Source organism: Diabrotica undecimpunctata, chromosome 10 (genome assembly GCF_040954645.1).
Source record: "Diabrotica undecimpunctata isolate CICGRU chromosome 10, icDiaUnde3, whole genome shotgun sequence".
Classification (NCBI taxonomy): Eukaryota; Metazoa; Arthropoda; class Insecta; order Coleoptera; family Chrysomelidae; genus Diabrotica; species Diabrotica undecimpunctata.
Genome location: NC_092812.1, coordinates 14,970,655 through 14,996,210, shown reverse-complemented (window position 1 = coordinate 14,996,210; position 25,556 = coordinate 14,970,655). Strand labels below are relative to the sequence as shown.

The 25,556-nt window shown below is 34.7% G+C and overlaps 1 protein-coding gene across 6 annotated transcripts in view; it reads right to left on the bottom strand.

Annotated features, from left to right (window-relative positions):
- Window positions 1-25,556, bottom strand: part of Sap47 (Synapse-associated protein 47kD) — a 127,659-nt gene that overhangs the window by 90,709 nt on the left and 11,394 nt on the right. For all 6 annotated transcript variants that reach the window (XM_072546479.1, XM_072546476.1, XM_072546480.1 and 3 more), the window contains exon 2: window positions 14,494-14,712. In XM_072546479.1, coding sequence (XP_072402580.1) covers window positions 14,494-14,712 — 219 coding nt within the window. The remainder of the gene's footprint in view (window positions 1-14,493; window positions 14,713-25,556) is intronic.

The following is a 25,556-nucleotide window of genomic DNA, read 5'->3' as shown; positions in this document are numbered from 1 at the left end:
TTATACTTTGTAGATGGTCATTTGTTCCGTAACTTTTTCGGAATCCTGCCTGTTCCCTTGGTTGATAAGTCTCTAATTTTCTTTTCATTCTCTTAACTAGTATTCGCGTAAACAACTTATATATATGGCTGAGGAAGCTAATCGGTCTGTAATTCTCTAAATTTGCTTTGTCTCCTGCTTTGTGTAATAGAATCATAGTAGCGTTGTTCCAGTCTGTTGGAATATTGGCGTTGTGAAGGCAGATATTGAAAAGTTGTTTAATTTTTTCAAGTAATACATCCCCTCCAATTTTTAGTGCTTCTGATACTATTCCATCTTCACCCGGGGTTCGATTATTTTTCATTTTCTTCAAGGCTTCTTTGATTTCTGATTTTGTTATATCGGGCATTAAATCTGATCCTTGGTTTAATACCCCAGTTTTTAGTGTAATTGGAGGTTCCGTATTGTTATCTTTTTTTCTTGGTCTATATAACTTCGCGTAGAACTCTTCGACTATTCTTAATATTTCATCTCTGTTCGTTGTTTCTTCTCCAGTTCTTCAGTTTATTAATTTCTATTTTCCCCTTTTGTATGCTCCTCTTAAAAACTTTCATGTTCTTATTTTGGTCTATTGCCTGTTTTGTTTTTTCTACATTGTAGTTTCTTATGTCTTTTCTTATTGCCTTTGTGATCGTCTTATTTATTTGATTTATCGCTTCTTTGCTTGTAGTGTTATCTCCTTTCATTTGTCGCCTTAGTTCTATAAGGGTTTTCGTGGGTTGACTCAGTTTTTCATCTTTTTTGCTTGTCGGACAATATTTAGTTTGAGCCTGTTGTATTGTGTTGACTATTTGTTTGTTCAATATATTGATGTCTGCTGTTGTTTTATCTTTCAATGAATTACCAATATATTTTTCGAACTCCTGAATGTTAGTTGGTTTTGTCCATTTCTTTGGTTGTTTCTTATTTATCATTTTGAGTCTTTCTTTTTCGGTTGGTATCGTTATTTTAGCTCTTACTAACCTATGATCACTGCTTGTACTGAACTGGTTTAGCACATTTACGTCTTTAAATAATTCTTTTTTGTTTGTTAAGAAATAGTCGATTTCGTTCCTTGTTTTTCCATCACGACTTTCCCATGTCCATCTTCTGTGTTTTTTCTTTTTAAAGACGCTGTTCATTTGATAGGCTGCCTTGTAGTCTAAAAATATGCGATGAGTATTTATGACATATTCCAGCGTTTTTTCTAAAATTTACCTTAGGGTTGTAATCTGATGAATTATCAATTTATCACCTCCGAAACCAGCCTGGTATTTTTCTATTATTTGTTCTGCATACGGTGCCATACGATGGCATAGTATAATGTAGAATATTTGATACGCTGCATTTAGAAGCGTAATTCCTTTGTGGTTAGGGCATTCACAGGTATCTCCCTTTTTGTGTATGGTGCATAGTATTCCAATATTCCAATCACTGGGGAGAGATTTCTGTGTACATATTTGTTTTATGAACTGCTGTAGTGCCATTATAGTATTGTGGTCACCTTCTGTATATGTTGGAAAGATTTTCTGTTCATTAACTTCAAAAATCGTTGTGGTCTTCTTCCCTCTCGTCTGTTCCGCTTACCTTCTCTTTCGTCTTCCAAGTTTTGTTCTTCTTCTTCTATATTAAGTGACCGGTTAAAGTATTCCACTCATCGTTGCAATGCATCTTTCCTTGTTGTTAATAGGTAATCATTCGAACCTCTGCATTGAGTTGTAGTTGCCTTGTATTATTTTTTGTTGACGTTAACTTTCTTATAGAATGCTCTTCTCTCTGTTATAGTTATAATATTCAGCATTGAAGTGTGACATGACAGTGCAGAGTTGTCAACTGACAGATATACTGTCTATGGAAGTGAAGAATAGAAATTCATATATGTTCTATCATCTCATAGAACATAATAGGGTCTGAATAATGGAATTATAATAATTAGTGAAAATGAAAATTGGAATTTAGATGAGAGAATATTTAGTAAATAGAAAGTTGATTGAAAAGTTGAGCACCAACTATTTTTAGAATAAAAATTGTAAAATAAAAGTTAATAGATGGATAAAATAAATAATAAATAATTATTTAAAGAAAAATAATAAACGTGACGTTTATAGCTTTACAAGATGCACCAATAAAAATGATATCGAGAATTTCTAAAAAACATAGCATACACACTGAAGACAAAGCTTCTCTAAACCCGCTGTTAGGCACGAAACTGTCGATGTTTTACCTGAACTAATGTTTCAAGATCGTCAAGATCGAAAGTTATCATGATATTTGCACATGCTTGAACATTAATAAGTAGGTGAGAGGTAGGTACAGTGAGACGATCGGAACACTGAGACAAACTCGGTAGAGTTTCTACGTTCGGTATTATTCGGTAGAACTAAACAAACATGCCTATTACCACCTTGAAGTGAAGCAAACAAGAAACTGTTGAGATTCAACAAGAAATGTTTTAGTAGTTATCGCTGGTCACTCGAAATAAGTGCGTCGTAGTAAATATACCGTATCTACATACGTCGCCGGTGTTTTCACGGAAATTGAAGTTTTTTAGACAAGGTAAGTTATTTTAACTAAAAAGTAAACTATTTTACAAGACAATTAAATTAAAACAAACGATTTTTGTATAGATTTTATTAGTGTTTTTAATCGACTTTTATTAACGAATTTTTATGGAACAGTGAGAAAACACAGCAGATGGAACAGTGAGACGCGTCTCACTGTTCCTTTTCTGTCTCATTGTTCCGTTATAGTTGTATAAGCCAGATCATTTGCACAATAATTTCTCTTACAGAAAGAAAATGCCAAGAAAAGATAAAACAAATCGGAAAATAAGAGTATTCTCTGAAGATCTGATGAGACAGGCTATTGAATTAGTACAAGGTGGCACCTCTATACGGCAAGCAGCACGAATGAAAGGACTATCTTTCCAAACAGTTCACAGATATGTAAAAAAACATCAACAAGATGAGAACGTCCGTTTATGTCCTAATTACAAAGTAAAACAAATTTTTACTATCGAACAGGAGATCGACTTGTGCGAATATATAATTAAATGTTTTAAATTGTTTTATGGTCTATCAAGAGAAGATACCCGAAAACTGTCATATGAAGCCGCAGCCTACAACAATATAGGGGTTCCAGTAAACTGGCAAAGTGGTAGCCGTAGCTCAGTGGCTATGTTGGACAAGCTGGAGGGCCCGGGTTCGAATCCCGGGACCGACAAAATTTTCAATTTCTAATTTAACTGAGCTGCCACCGTGTTTCTGAGGGCACGTAAAGCCGTCGGTCACGGCTACGAAAATAGTCGTTAAGTCATGTTAGGGGCGCTTGCGCGACCTGAAAACCTTAACACTAGACCTTAGCCAGAAGGTTACACGAACTTTACTTTTTTAGCAAACTGGCATACATCAAAAATTGCTTCATTTGCCTAGATGAAAGAATTTCAGAAACGTCATTGCAATAATTTATCCCTCCGGACCCCAGAAGGTTGTAGTCTTGCAAGGGCAACCGGTTTCAATAACTTTAACGTTGAAATATTTTTCAGTAAACTTGAAACTGTCTTAAAGCGTTTCCCGGTGTTTGGAGATGGTAGTCGCATCTATAATTTACATGAGACTACACGTGGAACGCTCGTAACAACATGCTGTATTGTTGGAGCATCTGGAGCAGCTATTCCTCCTGCTCTGGTATTCCCGAGAGTACACTTTAAAGATTTTATGATAAACGGGTCGCCTCCTGGAACTGGACTAGCTTCAAAAACAGGTTTGATGAATACAGAGTGCTTTGTGCAAGTTGTTAAGCATTTTATTAAGCTTACTGGTAGTACCAGAGAAAACCCTTCTTTATTGCTAATGGATAATGAACAAAGTCATTTATCGATTGAGGCAATCGATTTATGTAAAAATAATGGCGTACCGCCACACTAAATCCATTTCAAACTTTATATAATGCTGTAGTAGATTCATGGATGATGAACCATCCCGGACAGATATTTACAATTTATAACGTAGCAGCCTGTGGGGGTACAGCATATCCACGAGCAATGACGCCAGTTAATACTACAAGCGCTTGTAGAAAAACCGGAATATTTTCATTTGATAGACATGTCTTCACTGAAGAAATTTTTTTGTTAAGTTTTGTGACAGACAGGCCACTTGTTGCAGTTAAAGCTGCTGCTGAAAATATAAATGAATCTCTAGATGTAGAAAATCCAGGTCCAAGTAATACTGATACCACGAAAACCTTTGTTAGCCCAACAGTTTTTAAGCGTTATCCTAAAGCTCCGACAAGAAAATCTGGGGAAGGCAACAAAAAACGCAAAAGAAAGACGATAGCTACGGATACCCGGAAAAAATGGAAATGATTAAATCTAAAGAAAAAACACCAAAACAGAAATGAGTAACTAGGTGCGTATTAGATAGTGATTCTGATGAGAAAGTTCAAAATGAGATGGAATTACAAGATTCCAGCGGAGGAGAGGATTGTATTGGTGAAGACCCCGAACCAATTAGTTTCGAAGATCTTGATCGCTGTCCCAATAATGGGAATTATGTGTTTGTTGAATTTAACTCTAAGCAAAAGATATACTATGTAGGCAAAATCTTGTCTCAAATAAAAGAAAATGATTTTGAAATATCGTTTTTAAGAAAAAGCGGTAAATGTGGAAACAGGTTCTTTTTTCCAGTTTTCCCAGATGTCTCGCATGTATTAAAAAGAGACATTAAAATGATTTTGCCGCCCCCGGTAATGCAAGGGTTAACTAAGCGCAAAAGTTCGCTTTTAAAACTTGAATTAAACTTTCACAGTCTCAACGTAAAATAATGTTAATTGTTGCGTCTCAGTGTTCCCACATTGAAATGAACAATGAGACATTTAGTAATTTTTAGTTTTAATATTTTTGAGATGTTAACTTTAGTTTTTATCAAAAAACGACATGATTGTTCAGTTCTTGTTTATATACCAAATATAGACGTACAATAAAAGTTTAAAGTTGCATTTAATAAAAAAGTTCCTACCACTCCCCTACACTCACCGACATTATTTGATAGTGCATGAAAACTTAGTAGTTAGGTAGTAATAAATTTATAATTATTTAAAAGTGGCATTAAGAATTAATATATTCGCAGAAAACCAGAACTAAAAGACTGTCGGATTTCAATAGAAGTTCAGTGAAAACTATGAGGTTTTCTAGGGAAATCTACGTGAAATTTTAATTTTCTTTTGTAATGCAAAACACACGTGCTGCGAACATTTTCTCTCTAATGTCATTTTACGAATCGATAGAGGAGTATTCATTCTATTTTCAAAAATTTTGGCATAAAGGCTACTGATGCCCTAAAAATATTAATTGTAACCTAAACAGGTAATGTTGATAGGTCAGATTCTGCAAAAAAAGGCATAACGGCAGGACATGTAAACGAAAAATGTTATCTTGCATACGTTGCGGAAAGTAAGGAAATTCGATTTTCAGAAAAACGAATCCGGTTCAACTCTAAATTTTGTTTCTTTTTGCTTATATCATACGAAATTTTCAGTGCACAAAAAGGCATAAGGAATACAATCGTGGTTGAACTTCGTATTGAAATCCGACGATCTACAAACAGTATCGACTGTTTGGGTTTTTCAAGAGGATCCAAATCAGATAAAAGTTGTTAGGAAGCGAAGCACTTGGAAACAGATGGTCACCGATTTCTTCGGAAAAACTGTCACCACTATACTATTAGAACAACGTAAAACTTGAAAACTCATTTTTTTACTTACTTCTTTTAAAGTGGGAAAAAATTCAAGTGATGGTATTTCTAAAAAATATATATTCTATAGAAACTTCTTAGAAGTTAATTTTAAAATCAAACTTATCTTACTTTCTCTTTACAGCTTTGAATATGTAATGCATTGCAAATATTGATAAAATTGAATAAAAATATTTATCTACGACTATTAAATTATGTGTTGCGTACTCCACTGCTTTTGGGCAATTAATAGTATCCATAAACCAACCGCTGGGTTATAATAACTCACTCGTGAATTACTATAACTCTTTTTATTCACACTACAGTGTTTAAACCACTTATGAAATAAAATTGTTTGTGTCCTTATTTTAAAATATTACAAAAAACGCTTGGACCCATCAACTTCTCAATTTAATGTGCACTTTTTAAACATAAATTTAAAATATTCACGCAAGTCTACCATAGTCTTCTTCTTCTTCTTCACTGGCTTTACAACTCGGGGTTAGTCTTCGCCGCATCCACTATCGCCCTCCATCCTCTACGATCTTGCGCTTCTATTTCCCATTGTTGTACCCCAATTTTAGATAAATCGGCTTCAATATCGTCCTTCCATCTTTTTCTCGGTCAGCCTACTGATCTTCTACCATCTGGTCTTTCAAAAAACACTGCCTTTAACACTCTGTCATCCTCTGATCGTACCACGTGACCTGCCCATCTTATTCGGTTTGCCTCGATATGTCTAACTATGTTTTCAATTTCATACAGAGTCACCAATTCAGCATTGCGGCGTCTTCTCCAATCCCCCGTGAATTCATTTCTTTGAGGACCAAATATTATTCTGAGAACCTTTCTTTCAAATACTAGAAGCTTATTGATTTCCCGCTGGTCGAGAGTCCATGTTTCACTGCCATATGTAATAATTGGGCGAATAATCGCGAAATAATAAGCGAAAAATCCTTGCTGAGATCTCTTTTTCTATGTGGTTGTCCGCTGTGATTACCGCCCCCAGGTATTTAAACTCCTTTACTACTTCGAAGTTGTGATCATTAATACCGATGTTCTGCCTAACTCTTGGTCTTATTTTTGGATACTACTATGTATTTCGTCTTTTCTTCATTTATTCGGAGACCCAGACTACCTGTTTCCTCCCAGAGCTCTGAAAACACCTCTCACGTCTCTTCTAGAATGCGTGACTGCATCTATATCATCAGCAAAGGCCAGCAACAGTTTTGATTCTTGAGCTCAGACGATATTTTACTTATTGCATATTCTAAAGCAAAATTGAACAGCAACGGTGACAAGGGGTCCCCCTGCCTAAGTCCTGAATTTATACCAAATGGTATCGATATTCTGCTTCCGATCTTTACTTGTGCATATGAGTCTGTCACGCACATTTGCGTTAATTCAACTAATTTTCTTGGTATTCCCATTTCTATCCACAATTTGCTTCTTTTTAAGGAATCATATGCTTGCTGGAAATCTATGAAAATTTGGTGCACATCGCGGTTGAATTCCCAGTTTTTCTCTTATATTTGTCGGATGGTAAATATTTGATCTATAGTTGACCTTCCAGTACGAAAGCCGCATTGGTAGTCGTCTAGAATATCTTCCGAATATGGTGCGAGTCTCTTTAGCAAGATAATTGATAGCACTTTATATGATGTGCTAATAAGCGATATGCCTCTATAGTTTCGGAATTGTTCTTTGTTTCCTTTCTTATATATGGGAATTATAACGCTTCCATTCCATTCTTTAGGCATTTTCTGTTGTTGCCATACTCTCAAAATGATGTCATACAATTTTTGGTGTAAAAGGTTTCCTCCTTTTTTTAACAACTCTCCATTTATGCCATCATTTCCTAGTGCTTTATGATTTCCCGGATTTGCTGTTCTAGGTAACTCCTCTTTTTAGTTCTGAATAGTCGCCTTGTTTGTGCTCTTGTTCTGTTAAAATCTGCTCTGTGGGGTCTTGTAGCAGTTTCAATCTTTTTTTTCATTTTTATTTCCAGAATTTCCTCGCATGCTTTGTCAAACCATTTCCGTTTTGGACGAGTCCTCTTTTTTCCAAAGGTTTCCTTGGCTGCTTGTTCTATAACTGATGCCACTTGCTGCCATGCTTGTTCTAACTCTACATTATGCTCTTCCTCTCCAAGCAATTGGAATCTGTTGCTTATTGCCACTTGATAATCCATTTCGTTATTTGGTGTTTGTAGGGCTTCTATGTTCCATATTTCTCTTTTTTCTTGTTGTTTAAGTTTCTGTATTGATAATCGCGTTCTTAACTTAGATTTCAACAGAAAGTGATCGCTGTCGCTGTCAGCTCCTCTCATACTTCGCGAATTAATAATGCTACTAGAGTGTCTTGCGTCAATGAGGACATGATCTATTTGATTTCGTGTTCTTTCATCATTTGAAGCCCATGTGACCTTGTAAATGTCCTTTCTCTCGAATTGGATGGATTTAACGATCATGTTATTAGATATTGCGAATTGTGTTAGCCGGTATCCATTATCATTTGTTGTGTTGTGCAAGCTATGCTTACCAATTACTTCTCTTAAATAATCTTCCTTACCTAGTTTAGCGTTGCAACCTCCCATCACTATTTTGACGTCGAGTTTTGGAGCAGCTTTATACTGTTGGTCTAATAATTCATAAAATTCATCCTTCCTATCTTCTTCGGCATCTTCTGTTGGGGCATATATTGAGAATATTGTGAGATTGAACCACTTACCCTTGAGCGTAATATAGCAGATTCGTTCGTTTATTGGCTTGAAATCTATCACTGCTGATTTTAGTCTTTTTGCAATGACAAAGCCACATCCGTTTCATGTCTATTCTCACTGCCCGACCAAAAGACTATAGTATCTTCCATTTCCAGAATTCCTGTTGCTGTCCATCTTATTTCCTGTATTGCTGTTATATCCATGTTATATTTTTGTAGTTGTCTAATGGCTCTCGTCGCTATCCCAGGTCTGTGCCAACTTAACACATTCCACATTCCTATGCAAATGTCCTTATTTCGTTGCGAGTGTCGTTTATCCTATCCGTCCTGTTCCGAGGCAATAATTTACCATAGTCCATAATCTTTATTTTTAAAGAAACGCCCTTTTGTTTGTAAAAGCCCCTTAATAACTTTATCTCAACAACTATATTATATAGGGTCTAAAATGAATAATACAAGATGAAATTTTGAAAATATGTATAACTTTTTTTATATTCACAAGGAATCTACGTTCCTGTATTTGGCTGTATACCATATATTAAAAAATTAATTAAAATCCTTTGTAAAAGGTATATATTTAAAAACCCAAACGGGCTGTGTTAGACAAAACGTTTTCGGAATCCATCCATATAATTTATAAGATATAGTGTCAAACAAATGTAACTAATTATTTGTTAACGGGTTTTTACCCATATATTTAGTGGCTACATTCATGTAGTCCTAGAGACCGATGATGGAATGATGGATTCCGAAAACGTTTTGTCTAACACAGCCCGTTTGGGTTTTTAAATATATACCTTTTACAAAGAATTTTAATTAATTTTTTTATATGACTCTACAGAATTTACTTTTTTGAGATAAATGCTTTGATCCGTAAGCAAGATTTTGCTTACGGATCAAAGCATTTTTTTAATCTTCTAAAATAAGGATAAAAGCAATTTTATTCCATAAGTGGTTTCCACACTGTATAAGTACAACAATGTTAAAAGTATTTTGTAAATTAAAGAAATGTTATAATTAAAAGATTTTAAAATTATTAACCCACATACTGCTACTGTATTTTTAAAACTATTTCCCTTACATTGAAAACTTAAACTTATCGTTGATAGATGGCGCCTCTGGGTTTACTGTCAAACATATCGATCAAGATATTTCATCAGTTGCTCGCTTTAAAAGTTTGTTTACGTACCGGCATAGCATTGTTTTGTTTTGTTTTTTAATTAAACATGGATTTTGCTAATTGGAGGTAAGTTTTTTTTAATTACAAATCAAATGTGGGTGTTTTACATGATTTGCTAGTAATTGCTTTACTTACGTGTAATTATAGTGGAAATATTGCTTTGAGTGTTTTGTTACTTTCTTGTGTACGGCCATTTTTGTTTTGTTCTTTTAAAAGGGCAGTAGTAATAAGCACTACAAAATGGTTATTTTTTAGGAAAACATTGCATGAATTAATTGCAGAAATTGAGACAGATGAGATTTCAACGCCTCCTGATGGTATAATTATTTTTCCTCCAGACAATGCAAATGATAATAAAACAGATTGCGATTCAGGAATCGAGGATGTCACAACGATAGACCATTTACCAGGAAGCCAGTTGAGAAATGACGTGGAGGTTATTTTCGACAATCAAGATCAGAGTGCAGAAGAGTCGGATTCCGACGACGACGAAGTACCTCTTGTCACACGCTACGCAAATAAGAAACAAAACCTTCGATTATTCTCGAAAAACTAAGATCTGCACAATGGCTTATAGGTGATCTGTACCAGCATCCCAAAGATGTTTACTGAAGACAAAAAATCGGACTTAAACAAAATCGGACGCCATTACAGCTCTTCAGGCTATTTTCTGACGACAACCTATTTAATATGATAACAACATTTACAAATACATACGCGACACAAAAAAAACTTGACTAGTGATGTTACAGATAATGAAATTAAGTGTTTTGTGGGTGAGCTTATTTTGAGTGGCTACGTGGTGTTACCAAAAAGATATATGTATTGGGAAAATTGTGATGATAGTCATAATGAAAAAGTCGCTGGAGCTCTATCTAGAGATAGATTTTCCCATATAATGAAAATTCTTCATGTGTGTGATAATGGTTTGGACAAAACAGACAAGTTTGCTAAAATACGGCCATTATATGATGCTTTGAATACAAAATTTTTAAATGGCCTAGTAATAGTAATAGCCAAGAACATGGCCTAGATGAAGCTATGGTACCATATTTTGGAAGAAACCCTACGAAATAAACCCATTCATTGGGGTTATAAGCTTTGGATGGGTACTCCCAGTCTGGGTTACATTGTATGGTTTACACCGTATCAAGGCAACTCAGTGGAAATACCAGCCTCATACAAAAACTTGGGTCTTGGTTCGTCGGTTGTTTTGTCTTATGCAGATCTGCTTTAATCACGCTGGCCAAAAACGGAATTCCACCTTTTTTTTGATAACTTCTTCTCGTCCATGCATCTACTAAATGAGTTAAAAGCTAGAGGTCTTTTCGGTACAGGTACAATAAGGGACAATAGAACACTAAAATGCCCCCTATTCGCTTCAACAGCTATGAAAATAATGAAAGGGGAACTTACGATTACAGATTAGATAAAAACACAGGAATTGTGGTTTGTTGCTGGCACGAGTGGCACGACAATAGTGTCGTTACAATTGCATCTAACTTTTGTTCAGTAAAACCACATCACCTAGTCAAACGGTTTTCCCATAAGGAGAAGACACATTTTTGTTTCTCAACCAAATATGATAAAGCAATACAATTCTTTTATGGGTGGCGTAGACTGCTGTGACCAAAAGATTAGTCAAAACGCGTGGCAATTGGACCGAAAAGACGGAGGAAGTCTTGATCAGCTTGAATTTAGAAGGCAAATAGCTTGCAAACTTCTGGAAACCTACAAAAATGATACAAAACGAGGTCCAACAAGACGGAATCCCAACACGGTCTTACATTCAAGATATGATGGTATGAACCATTTAATTGTTTATCAAGAAAAACAATCTCGTTGCGAAGTTTGCAAGAAAAAGGTTCAATTTTTGTGCGAAAAATGTAAAATACCATACACACACCCTAAACAATGTTTTAAGGATTTCCATACTTTGTAATAATTTTTGTATTAATAAAGTTTTACTTTCTAATATATACTGCTTCTTACTGCTGTCCTTTTAAAATAACATGACATATTTTGACAGCTAATGCAAAAATTATTATTTTAGTATTTTTTGTCAAATAGCACATTTCCTTATATTTCCTTTAAGTAAAGATATAATTTAAAAAAAAATAGTTTCAGTAATATGTGGGTTAAATTGACAACGCCTAACAATCTACATTACATTCGGGAAAATATTCAAATATTCTTGGAATTTACTACACACTTTTTAGGAACCGAATACGAAGATGGCTTTGTACTCTGTACCAGTTTCGGATCCAGAGAGGGGGTCATGTTCCCCCGAGAATTTAAAAAAATATAAATTTAAATATTTGCAGTTCAAATGTTTTTAGTTTCAAATACATATCCGCTTGCCACGAAAAAATTGTTTTTAGTTTTGAGGATAGTAGAGGTTGTGCTGAACGAGGTATAGTGGAAGGTTAACTAAGCCATGCGTGTAGTAATACAACCGCGCTATGTTGGATAAAGCAACAGACTGACGGTCTACGTCTGTCGTATCAAAATCATATCAATTTCCATATATTCTGCACACACAAAGAATAAAAGAAAAGTGAAGCGTTACTTGGGTCACCATCACTTAAAACAAAAGAGTTGTTTGGTACTTTCGCACATTCAAAAGGGATTGTTTTGCAAATATTGCGTATATTTATTTTCTAATGAAAAATGTGGTCACAATAAAGGGATGCCAACCCAAAGCCTTGTCACGAAACCTTTAAACTCTTTCGCAAACTAATGGGCAAAGACAGAGCTATACAAACTCATGAAACATCATCATACCACAAGGAGTTCATTCACGTTGGGATGGATTTTCTACAAAGATATCGCAACCTGCAAAAGTCTACGACCAATAGTAAAGTCTATAGTGTTGTTATGTTGACAAAATATTCCTCTAAGAGGCCATCGTGATTGATGACTTTCTGCTTCTGGATGAGATGTTGGACCTAGCAATGAGGGGAATTTCAGGGAACTGTTAAGGTTACAAATCGCATCACAAGATGAGACTCTTGTACAACACCCACCACAGTATCTTCCCGAGCAACATACATCAATAACACCAGTCAAAATCAATTGATAACATGTTGTGGTAAAGAAATGATTGAACAAATAATGAAGCAGATTCAAAGTGCAAATTATTCCTCTATCCCAACATGGAATGATTCCAAGACTCCTACACTTGCATCAACTTTGCTTAATCTTGATGCACATCTAAGTTTCTAGTGTCAATGATGTCACTGATTGACACATTAAAATTAACATTGGCACTAAGCCGACTTCTAAAAACAAAATCTCTTGATGCTAACCTGACGACTAAGGCTGTTCTCAATACCATGTCGACTTTGAAAGATAGAAGATCTAACTGTCAAGAGAATTTTAATAGGATCTATACCGAAATTAAACAATTAGCAGACGAATTGGACGTTGAAGTGAAGTTACCTAGATTTGTGCCTCCAAAAACGAAGACGAAACTGGGGCAGCAATCTACTCATCAGATTACACTGCAGCCTACAAATTACCTTCATATTCAACAACGTTCTCTGTTGAACTGTTTGCCATACTAAAGGCACTAGTTCTGATAGTTAACAAAAATAAAAAGAGGAATATCATTATAACAGATTCTCTAGGCTCAATAATGCCATTAAACCAACTCTACTGTGATCATCTACTACTCCTTCTCATTAAAAAGAAACTAAAAGATGCAGAAAATATTAATATTGAAGTTAATTTTATCTGGATACCGTCACATACTGGAATCGAAGGTACTAACCCGAACGCAGAAGAGAATAACCCCAGTAAAGGACCTAAGGAGTCAGATCAACAAAGCATCCGCATTGTCGGGATGTCTGCGTGAGATAGTCTGGTCAAATCCGTATATGCGCACAGATAGTAAAATTAGAATCTACAAGACTTACATACGACCCATCATGACATATGGCATAGAAGTGCGCGAAGATACCAACAAAACGAAACAGATGCTAAGGGTTGCCGAGAAGAAAACCCTAAGAACAATAGCGGGCAAAACAAGAAGAGACAGGGTGAGAAATACAAACGTTAGAGAGCAGTGCAAAATTCAAGATATTGTAAGATGGGAAAGGCAGCGTAAAATGATGTGGTACAGTCATGTAAGACGAATGGATGAGAATAGACTCCCAAAAATTGCCCTAGAAAATAACCCGCCCGGTTCAAGACCTCCAGGAAGACCACCTAAAAGATGGAGGGATAGTTGGCAATCTAACTCCCAGGAAATTAACCAGAGGCAGCTTCAGAATTAAACAAATCGAAAGATCTCCAAGAAGTAGAAGAAGAAGAAAAGAATATGAAATCGCTACACACCGACCTGAAAGCATATTTTAGAGAAAAGACTACTAAAATATGGCAGGATACATGGAAGACCTCCCCAACCAGGCTGTACGAAGTCGATAATAACCACCATAAAATTCCAAAATTAATAAATAGAAGAGAAAAAGTAACCTTCACTCGCCTCCGGATTGTTCATACTCTGTTAAAACATGATTATGCATCATGTAAGAAAAAAAAGCATACCGGAACTCGTAAAAATCAACGTAGAATCTTATTACTGAGACCTATAAACTCAAACTATATATATTTGAAGTTAAATGGTCTACGCATTATCCAAAAAATATAAATTTTTATATATTTAGTAATAATTCATTATAATCCTTAAGAATTCATTTCTCATCAATATTTTTTAATTTTATTGACCCGTCTGCATATAATTTCTAGATGTATTCTACCCTAGTTATAAACAAATTCAAAATATATATTTATTCACTAATCAATATTTGCAATGTTTAGAATTGTTTTTAGTGTTCAACTTACCTTGAATTATCATCATCGTCTTTGGGGGCGTGGACTTCGGAACTTTGAGGTTCTGAAGTTTCTGCAATAGGCGGTTGCTCCTGACCATCAGTAGGATTCTCGGTGTCTGACTTTCTTAATTTTGGAATACTGGATCCCAACCAACCTCCTATACCCTCGACCTTGTTTTTCACATTTGAGAACATCTCTAGCTTTCCTCCACCGCTTGCTTTAGTTGGACTGAGATTTTAAAATTATTAGCATAAGATATAATCCAAAACTATGCAATTGAACCATTCTTCTAATACTCTCATCAAAATTTATACATAATGTATTGCTGCTACAAAACGCCATCTATACATACTTTTAATGACAGAAAATAGATAGCGACGTGTCCCCGAACTATGTAGCGATCGCAAATGTATTTAAATACCTCTACCTTCTATAAACAAATTCTGTAATTTATTTTGTAGACGGTGGCGTATTATTCCCCTGAATGAATGCCTGTCTTTTCTCTTTAAAAGTCCGTCTTTCGTTCAGACTATCCGTCTTCGTAACAGAGTAATTGAAACCTTTTGCTAAAGCTTGAGTGGCAATGGTTGAAACAGAAACCAGAAAAGAATAGAAACTCAAAGCCTCCTACTCCGAACATTAGCCAATCATCAAGGCAATGCCACCGTCATCCTAAACACTTCTTACATTAATAAACCAACGTAAGTGGTGGGTTTTTCGATCAAAAGGTAGAGAAAAAGACAAAGAAGGTGGCTACTTCATCTATTTATTCTAAGACGTTTCGCTCTCTAATCAGAAAGCATCATCAGTTCATCTAAAAAGAATAATATGAAAAAACCAAACATCCATAGAGAGGTTAATACAAAAGTGTTACCTCAAAAAGACATGTACCAGTCAAAGTATAAAATGTAAAAAAGCTTGAGATATTAAACCATTGAATAGTTAAGTTGTATAAACAATCAATTGAAACTAAGTACAGTTTACAATTTAAAACAGACTTAGAACAGCAAAAAAACATGTGATTATTATACATGTAATGTAAAAAAATATGTAAAAAACTAGTATTCGCCTAGAAACTAACAAGATCACCCTTCCAACAATAGAATATTAATTTAGTTTAATGTTGACTTTAGGTAACATTATTAAAATGATTGCAAAAGTTTGCAGTAGTAATCTTGTAAAAAATGTAATGAATGTTACCACAAAGAGCTTCTACACTTCTCGGAAACACTCGGCAACTGGGACCTATTTTAAAGCAAACGAACCATCCCGTGAGAGACAGTATCCTTGAAGTCCAAACATGACAACACAAGGCGAATTACCAACCGCTAATGCACTGGAGCAGTAATATATATAATATATATAGACAGTGAAGATGATGAATTTATCAGCTGGGAGAACTTGGAAAAAAGAAAAAAAGACATATTTTTGGGGAAAAATCCTGCAAATGGAAATTAACAAAGAGCTCCAGAACGGTAGATGTAATGAGAAAAGGGGACTATCGGAAAAAAACATACGCTCTACAAATTTATAATAATACAAAATATCTTGAATACAATTATTCGAAGGAAAAAACTTTGGAAGACCATATTACGTTGCAAAATTTGATAGTTTATGTCTATTTTTACAAGTCCGAGAGTCACGGCGTCAAGACAGGAAAAATAAAAGACCACAGGAAAATTATACAACTCAAGAAATAATGCACAACAGAAACCTGGGAAAGTTTATCGTAAAGATCGGCAAAGAAGAGAATTTATGCCAAGAAATAACTATGAACCGAGAAACCGACAATAGAACTGCAATAGACAGAGAGAAAGTAAGGAAAACAATACTGCACCGACATACAGTAACTTAAATTTTGGATTAGATATTGCAAACTACATAAGGCGCTAAAATCGGTAAATTCTGTTCTAGTTTTCCCGCGCCCAATACTTTGTAATGGAAGGATTGTGTCTCCCTACTAACGAAAGAGGTTTATCAGTAAATAAAATGTTTTTAATAAAATTGGGTTCATCATTAGCCTTCGTTATTAGAGTTTCACAAAACTCCATTCTTCGAAAGTAGTCGTCTGGATAAATCTGCTGAGTTTTCTAATATTTAAAATTCTTGTAACCGTGCTTTTTTCCATACTTTCGTTACAGTAACATTGCTAACATCTAACTCTCTAGCAACGCTTCTACTTGAATGTGTTGAATATACCTCGATTGTTGCACAAATTTGTGTATCCCGGTATTCTCTTTCCTCAACTTTTTCTGGTGACACTTCTTGTGCGTGACATTTTCTGCAATTTTTGAGGCAATAAAAACTAAATTTTTAACAATATTATGAACTTACTGTACCAAAAATTGATCGAAGAAGTAGAGTTGACATTAGCAACCATAAATGAACGAATACGAATAAGGAGATGGATCAAAGAAAAAATTGATTCAGTACAATGCGTGGTAATGCCGAATATGTCTCGTGATATGATGGTACGCAAATCGAATTGTCGGAAAAACACGTAGTGATAGATTTTAAACACAGGCTGATGAAAATGGATAGTGAATTGGTCGAACTAGACGAGAAAGTGGAAAGAAGTAAGGAAGATGATAAAAAAAGAGGGAAGCGTATAAGGAACAAAATTTAGAAATATATAGAACAATAGAACAATAACTGAAAAATAACCAAAGACAGAAGCAAAGAAATTTAAGAGAAATTAATGCCTGAATTGTATCCAATCTCTTTAAAATGGTGTACCCTAGACATGGAATTAGAATATATATATATATATATATATATATATATATATATATATATATATATAGGGTGTTGGTAATATTATATTAAATTAAAATTATACATAGGGAATTTTGAATTAAGACATGGGAACATGTATTAAATTTTTTTTATTTGTTTCAAGGAAATCTGTTGCCTGTACAATACTTTTCATTTCACCAAATGGTGGGGATTTGTTATGATTCTAGGGTTATAAATTTAGAAAAATCTTTTAGAAATTAAATATGCAGGCATCTGTTTTAAAATTAAGATATAAATAAGAATATATTGTGCTCCAGTCAAAAATGCGTTATATTAAATCCGTAAAATAGCTTCGAAACACAATTCAGATTTCTGCCTTAATCTGAGCCTTCTAAAAATTGCAAGGCAAAGCAGACGTTGATAAAGATGTTAATAGAGACATGGGGAATCTAAAATTTGCATTCCACGACATGTCTCCTCAACTAAGCAGAAATCATTAGCGAATTGGTTTCTTGTACTCATGAACGCCTATGAATAGCTGTTCTGACGAGCCCTATTAGGGCGAAATACGTATAAACAGATACATATTTTAATGACTGCTCGGATGTAATTGTGAACACTATTCCATCCCTCCGTACTTCCCGTCATCTTCACGATCATCTCTCTTATTACAGTTACAGGGTTCATACCTATTTCTTTCTACATTCTGTTTCTCTCCACTGTAAATCTATTACACTCCAGCATTGTGTGAGTAACAATGTCGGAATATTCGCAGTATAGGCATTTATCTGTATCTGTCTTTTTGAAGATACGCCCTAAAACAGACAATCTACCCAGTCCCTTCGGCTCGGGATCAGCATCTTGGTCCACTGGACAACATCTTCCTTGGTATTCTACCCTTATTGCCATCTTTCTGGAGTGTAATAGATTTACAGTGGAGAGAAACAGAATGTAGAAAGAAATAGGTATGAACCCTGTAACTGTAATAAGAGAGATGATCGTGAAGATGACGGGAAGTACGGAGGGATGGAATAGTGTTCACAATTACATCCGAGCAGTCATTAAAATATGTATCTGTTTATACGTATTTCGCCCTAATAGGGCTCGTCAGAACAGCTATTCATAGGCGTTCATGAGTACAAGAAACCAATTCGCTAATGATTTCTGCTTAGTTGAGGAGACATGTCGTGGAATGCAAATTTTAGATTCCCCATGTCTCTATTAACACCTTTATCAACGTCTGCTTTGCCTTGCAATTTTTAGAAGGCTCAGATTAAGGCAGAAATCTTAATTGTGTTTCGAAACTATTTTACTGATTTGTTATCAGATGTCGCTATTGCGTCCATTTCGACGCCATTTTAGTGTTGCTTCTTAAAAGACAGAAAAGATTTATTTTTCACGTTGAGAACGCCTATGAATATCTGTTCTGACGAGCCCTATTAGGGCGAAATACGTATAAACAGATACATAGACGCTTTGTACGTGAAATCAAATCTTGACTGACTTTTCATTTCATTTTATGCGTTATATTAATTAAAGTGATTTCAAGAACTGTTAATACTCAATAGATTTGAAAGGACAAAATGAGGTGTAAGAATTTTACGAAACAATGGACATTGAAAATAAAAACGATTAGAGTATTATTAAGAAATATTTGCATCAATTGTTTAGTTTAAGAAAGTTGGATAAATTGTTTCTAGGCAGCCAAATAGATTTCGATTTTGGCTATTCTAAATGGTCTAGGATGACGTAGATTTTGTGTCGACAAGAAACCGGTAGATATTTTGTTTGTATAATAGGACGAAATGAGGAGACAGAAAAATAGGATTGGCCAAAGGAAAGAGGGCCAAGATATGTCCTTTCTTGAAGTGTTATGATGGGTCAAGGAAGAGATTTTGAGGAAGTGGTAAGGAAATGTTTGGATTTTGGAAAAAGAAACAGAAGTTAGAAGTTCGGTACGAGATTTGAAACAGAAAAGGTGCTTTTGGCTTCTAACTCTTCGGAGAGTTAGAAGCAGTAGCAGATTGTCAATTTTAATTTCGATAAGAAATAATTTCTTTATTCAAAGATCGACTTGGGAGAAAAGTACCTGATCTAGGATGAGTTGGAGCCTAAGAAGAAGCAGTTTCAAATTGTAAATTATTTTTTTAAGACATTCACATGGAGTTTAGTGTGGATTAAAAATATTTTAACGGTGATTGAATAGAAACAGTTTTCTCATTAATTCATAGAACTGGAGAGCATATTAGGAACATCTGATCTGTTTGTTGTAGATGTTGAAAATTTATGGTATAACTTTGTTCTGTTAAGAAAATTTTATGTTTTTATATAGCAGGTATATTAATCTTATGTTGATACATGATATTGATGTATTTTACATTTGATATTTTTATTTGTTTTTAATATTCCTTTTTGTCCTCATATTTGCAAATACAAAAATAAAGATAATGAGCCATAAAGGCTGTGGCGCACTCAGGGGGGTTTTGGGGGTTAACCCCCCCCCCCCCTCCAGGGCATATAAAGTAAAAAATATATAAAGACTAGTAGGAAAAGGTAACTTGTCTTTCACACACAATACAAAAAATCCAAAACGCTAATTTAATAATTAAATTACCACTTTAAATATGTAGAATACAATAATTATTGTATAAATACACAATAATTAATAATATTTTTCATTATATTTAGATATAGATACCTAATATTAGGCTGATGACAAAAGTAGACAGAACGAGTCTGTTGCGAGTAGCATGCGCCTACAGGACTGTATCTGCGGCGGGCTTATGTGCTATCACGGGTTGTGTTAGGAGTAGAAAAGAGACATCTCTATGAGAGAAGAGAGACTTGACAACAACTATAAAAAAAGAAGAAAGGGAAAGATCAATGGGAAGATGGCAAGAAGGGTGGAATAACAAGGAAGATGTTGCCCAGTGGACCAAGATGCTGATCCCGAGCCGAAGGGACTGGGTAGATTGTCTGTTTTAGGGCGTATCTTCAAAAAGACAGATACAGATAAATGCCTATACTGCGAATATTCCGAAATTGTTACTCACACAATGCTGGAGTGTAATAGATGTACAGTGGAGAGAAACAGAATGTAGAAAGAAATAGGTATGAAACCTGTAACTGTAATAAGAGAGATGATCGTGAAGATGACGGGAAGTACGGAGGGATGGAATAGTGTTCACAATTACATCCGAGCAGTCATTAAAAAGAAAGAAGAAGAAGAGAAACACCAACCCAACCGGACCAACGACAGAGATAAGATCTAATTACTATTTTAATGTGAATAAGGCATAATTAAAGGTTAAAATAAGTTCTGTTAAGTATTACGGATAGTATCGACGCTGCAGCTAAGGTGGCAACAGTGGTAAGTTTCTTTGTTTATCAGCAACGTGTTTTCTATTCGGCGGTTTTAGTCTATGGTATCCATCAGATGTAGAAGCTCACTATTTGTTTTTCGTGTCCTCATTTTAAATAAACCTGCTTTCCCGTTGACCCTACGCAAGATATATTAAAATTTTTTGGATTTTTGTAATTAAGTTTAGGTAAGTACACCCCAGACGTTATTATTTTATGAATTGCATGAATTATTTCAAATGAAATTTTAACTTACGGATTTTTTTTCTGAACGGCATTTGTTCCTAATATTGCCATTACTAATAATTCCTAATATTGCCAGTGACAATATTAGGGACTAAATATTAAACTCTTTTGCAGAATACCAATAAAACGAGGTGAGTGATCAGAAGAAGGTCTACGCTCGGCGTTGCAAATCATAGCGAACGGAATGTCAATCAAAGGGGATGCCAAGCATTATAACATTCCTCGCTCAAAGCTAGATCTTTATCACAGAATACATAATCCCGTAATAAAGTTTGGAAGATCACCGGTGTTGTCTAGCTTAAGTAATTCTTGTGCAGCCATCCAGAAGTAGCTAGGCGAAAAGCTCAACTAATGAATAATGCTCGAGCCCAAAATTTGGCAAACGAGCCTATTTGACAAACCTGTTAGCATATATATTACGGACGAAAAAAGAATGCAGATTGACAATCCATAACCAACAAATTATTCTTGTTAAAAGGAGAACAAAAGGGGTAAATTTAACCGCACCCGAGCACGGAGAAAACATGTCAATTGTAGGTTGCGGAAATGCGTTTGGTCAACCTGTACCGCCTATTGTGCTATTTGAAAGCCAAAGGTTTAAACCTAAATGGTCTGATCACTTGCCCCTGGCTCAAAAGCTATTGTCACAAATAAAGGTAGTACGACATGCGAAGCATTTGTTTTGTGGCTTGACCATAAACCCTGGTCCTACCCTAATAATATTTGATAGAGCTTAAAGTCACCTAGATATTTCCATAGTTGAGGCAGATAACCGCATGGACATAACTTTATTTTGTCTTCCTAGCAATACGTCACACAATTTGCAACCTATGGACAAATCAGTATTTAAAAGCTGTAAGACATTTTGGGACCAAGAAGTTCTACAGTTTTTAACAACAAACCCTGGCAAGGCGATTACCAAAATGGTGTTTGGAGAAATTTTTTACTCTATTTAAGCTAAAAGCAATGACACTATCAAACATTATCTCCGGTGTTGCATTTACCGGCATTTATCCGTTTAAACCAGACGCTATACCTGAAGCTGCCTTTGCACCACGTTTGATCACTCACAGAGAAGAAGACGAAGTAAATCACGGTAGCTTCCAAGATTTATCAGATGTTGTTAGAAGTTTCATGTTACAAGCGGATATCAAGTGTCAGAAAAAACTAATAACAAAAAAAAGAAGCGTTTAATTACTGTCTCAAGTAGCGAACTATTATCAGATTTTAGTCTTTACGATGACTCACTTGACGATGTCTTTAGTTAAAGTTAAGATGTACCTATAAAAAGATCTAAGGAAAGCAGCAGCTCTGAAGATGACAGTCCACTAATTAAATTAAAATATAAACAGAGAGGCAATACGGTTACAAAAGAAACAACAAAATGTAATCCGGGGTCTAATCAAGTATAAACTTCTTACTCCTAATGCTTAAACAGTTCTTTTAAAGATACAGAACTGCTGATTACACCGGAAATTAAATTATCCACCGTAAAGAGAAAGCCAGCTTTAAACAGTAAAGCCTATTAAGTTACCAAAGATTTGTTAGCACCAATACCAAAATTGAATAATCCAATTAAAGTTGTGAAAAAAACAACGAGCAGTACGACAAAAAAATCAAGTAATGAAGAATCTTGGTATTGAAAAAATTATTATGACTTTCTGCATCTATATTAGAACCCTCTAACATAAAACCTAATTAATATTTTAATTATCCACTTCTCCCATTTTTTATTCTTGCTATAATTAAAAAGAGAGATCAGAGAAGTTAAACAAGAAACAGAACTCAGAAAGAACCACATTTTAATAGACTTAATAAGAATATCCAGATACTAATAAGAGAATTTAAAAAGAATAAATGAATAACATTGTGTGAAAAACTTTAAGAGGGAAAATATACTGGAATAATATTTAAAAAACTATCTAGGGAGAGTAGTACACAATGAGATATGATCCACAATAATCAATAAGACAATCTAATAATTTTTCAAATTTACCACCAAGATTCAATTCTGCAACCACCAGTCATTTTACAGCGCCAGTCAAACTACCATCATTTCATTCGTGACCTCGTGAAAGTGGTACAGTGATAAACTATTTTAAGGTAAAGAGATAGTTTTGTTGACTTATTATCGAAATTAATTGTTGATTTATATCACTTTGCAAGTGCATGCGTGAAATAACACAGTTAAGTTAGCTTCCAATAGTCGAGTCGTGTCTCAAAACTGAAACTTAATTATGATTATTTGCAATTCTTTACAACAATGCTACTTGGTGCACAATAAGACACTGTGATAGTACACAATGAGACTGTTCCATTGTGTACTACTAAAGTTTGTATCAAGTGTGTATGCTATAATATGTTGTATAGGTAGAATAAAAGTTTACTGTGTTTGTTACAGACATGGTGCGCAAAGAGAAACCAAGGAGTCGAGCGACGTTTAACTCCGTTGATATGGCAAGTGCCATACAAGATGTTTTGGACGGAAAATCATTGAGAATTGCTGCCGTTGAATAAGGAGTAAAATTTCAGACATTATAAAGATATGTTGCAAAAAAACGTACTAATCCAGATAATGATCGAATGGAACCCAATGATGCTGTACGACGTGTGTTTTAAGAGGAACAGGAAATTTCTTTGTGTGATTACATCAAAACTTATACCAAAATGAGCTACAGATTAACAAACATTCAAGCACGAAAGGTAACATAATATGATATGGCGATTAAAAACAACATTCCAGTTCCAGCGAATTGGATCAAGGATAAAATAGCTGAACTCCAATGGTTCCGTTCATTTTTAAATAAGGGTGGTAACCTCAGCGTCAACCAGAGGATTGCAGTTTATCAAGATTAACATCATTTAATCCACACAATGTCAACAAGTTCGTTGAAATTTACATGCCGTTTATGTTATATATCCATCAGCTGTTTCTAATATCAGGATATACAACTTTGATGAAACTAGTACAACAACAGTGCAGAAACCTTAGAAAGTCGTGGCGGAGAAAGGTGTAAAACAGCTGAATAGTTCACTAGCGATGAAAGGGGTATTCTTATTACCATATGTGTCATTGTATGTGCGAATGGTACGTTTCTGTCCCTTGTCATGGTTTTTCCAAGCAAATATTATAAGGAGCATTTGACACAAGGAGCTTCACCTGGCACCCTAGGTTTGGCAAATCCAAGTAGATGGATGAAACCCTTTAATTGAAATTGAAAACCCTTCCACACTGATCCACGACAATCACGAGTCAGGTAACATATCACGTTGTTCAACTGGCAAAGGATAATGGTGTATAGCGACAAGCTAATTACGAATTAAATTTTTGTATTCAAAAATTAAATAAAACAATCTCATATTAAAATTTACATTTTCGCAAATGGTTTATATACATAAGAAATAGAAATGTGTTTTTTCAATACGTTTATTTACTACAGATATTAGATATGCTCGACACTTTAATTATACATTTTGAGTGCGTTGCATTTATAGGAAACGAAATTAATATAACGACCAGCCCGATAATAAAAGTTTATGGCCTGGCTTTTAAAAACAAAGAACGCGTGTTCTGTTTTATTTTTATTTCAGTAATCATTGAGACACCATTTGCATCGGTCCGCGATACATATACAAAAAATACCGTCCCTTCGAGAATTAATTACGTTTTACAAAATAAATATTATTAACACTTTTTTCTACGTTTTATTCGATTCTATTATTTTTTATTTTTGTTTCCATGGTAAATAAGTTTATCACACGCATCCACACAACCACGGAAAGTGTAATCATACTGACTCTGCCTCCTCATTGTAGTAACAAACTGCAACCCCTTGATATTTCCATTTTCGCTCCTGTTAATTACAATGCCGCTATAGACTCATGGTTGCTGAGCAATCCTAGTAAACCTATTTCAATATACCAGATAGCATAATGTGTAGGAGAGGCACATATGAAAGCATTAACACCTACTAATATTCTGAAAGGTTTTAATAAAACAGGAATTTTTCCCATTACTTAATAGAGATATTTTTTCTGAAGCTGACTTCATTGGAAGTTCTGTGACTGATAGACCAAATGAAACTGAAAAGTCAAATCCACAACCAGAGTCGACAGAAATATCTATTGTTGTTTCCAATTAAGTTCTATCATCGTCATCGAAGACATCTGAAAATTAAGTAGTATCCCCATCAAGGACACCTGAAAAACCGATACTGTCTCAAAACTCTAAGTCAATAGTATCATCTGCGAATTCAAGTTCGTTCATCTCCCCTCACAAGTTTAAAGAATTTCCAAAAGCAGACAAGAAAAAAAGTGTGAAAACAAGGAAAACTAAAAAGAGTGCAATTTTAAGTAACACACCTGACTTGAATCAGTTATAAATACAAGCAGCAACCAAAAAAATGACTCCTCACAATAATAAACGAATGAAGCTAAATTTAAATAAGGCAAGCAGCTCAGCACGAAAACAGAAAAAAAAATATGAAGTGATAGCACTTCATCTGAAGAAAGTGAAGAGCTAATCAATTATGATGATTCTTCTGGCGATGAATGTGAAAATTTACAGTTGGAAGACGATTATGGAATTGATGCTAGTACAGAAATTTGAATTGATAGTTTTGTATTAGTGAAATTTGAAAACAATATATTTTATATTGCTAAAGTTATTAAGACATATTAGTTTAAGAAAAAGTGGTAAGCTTCAGACTGCTTTAGTTTTCCTTTAGTTG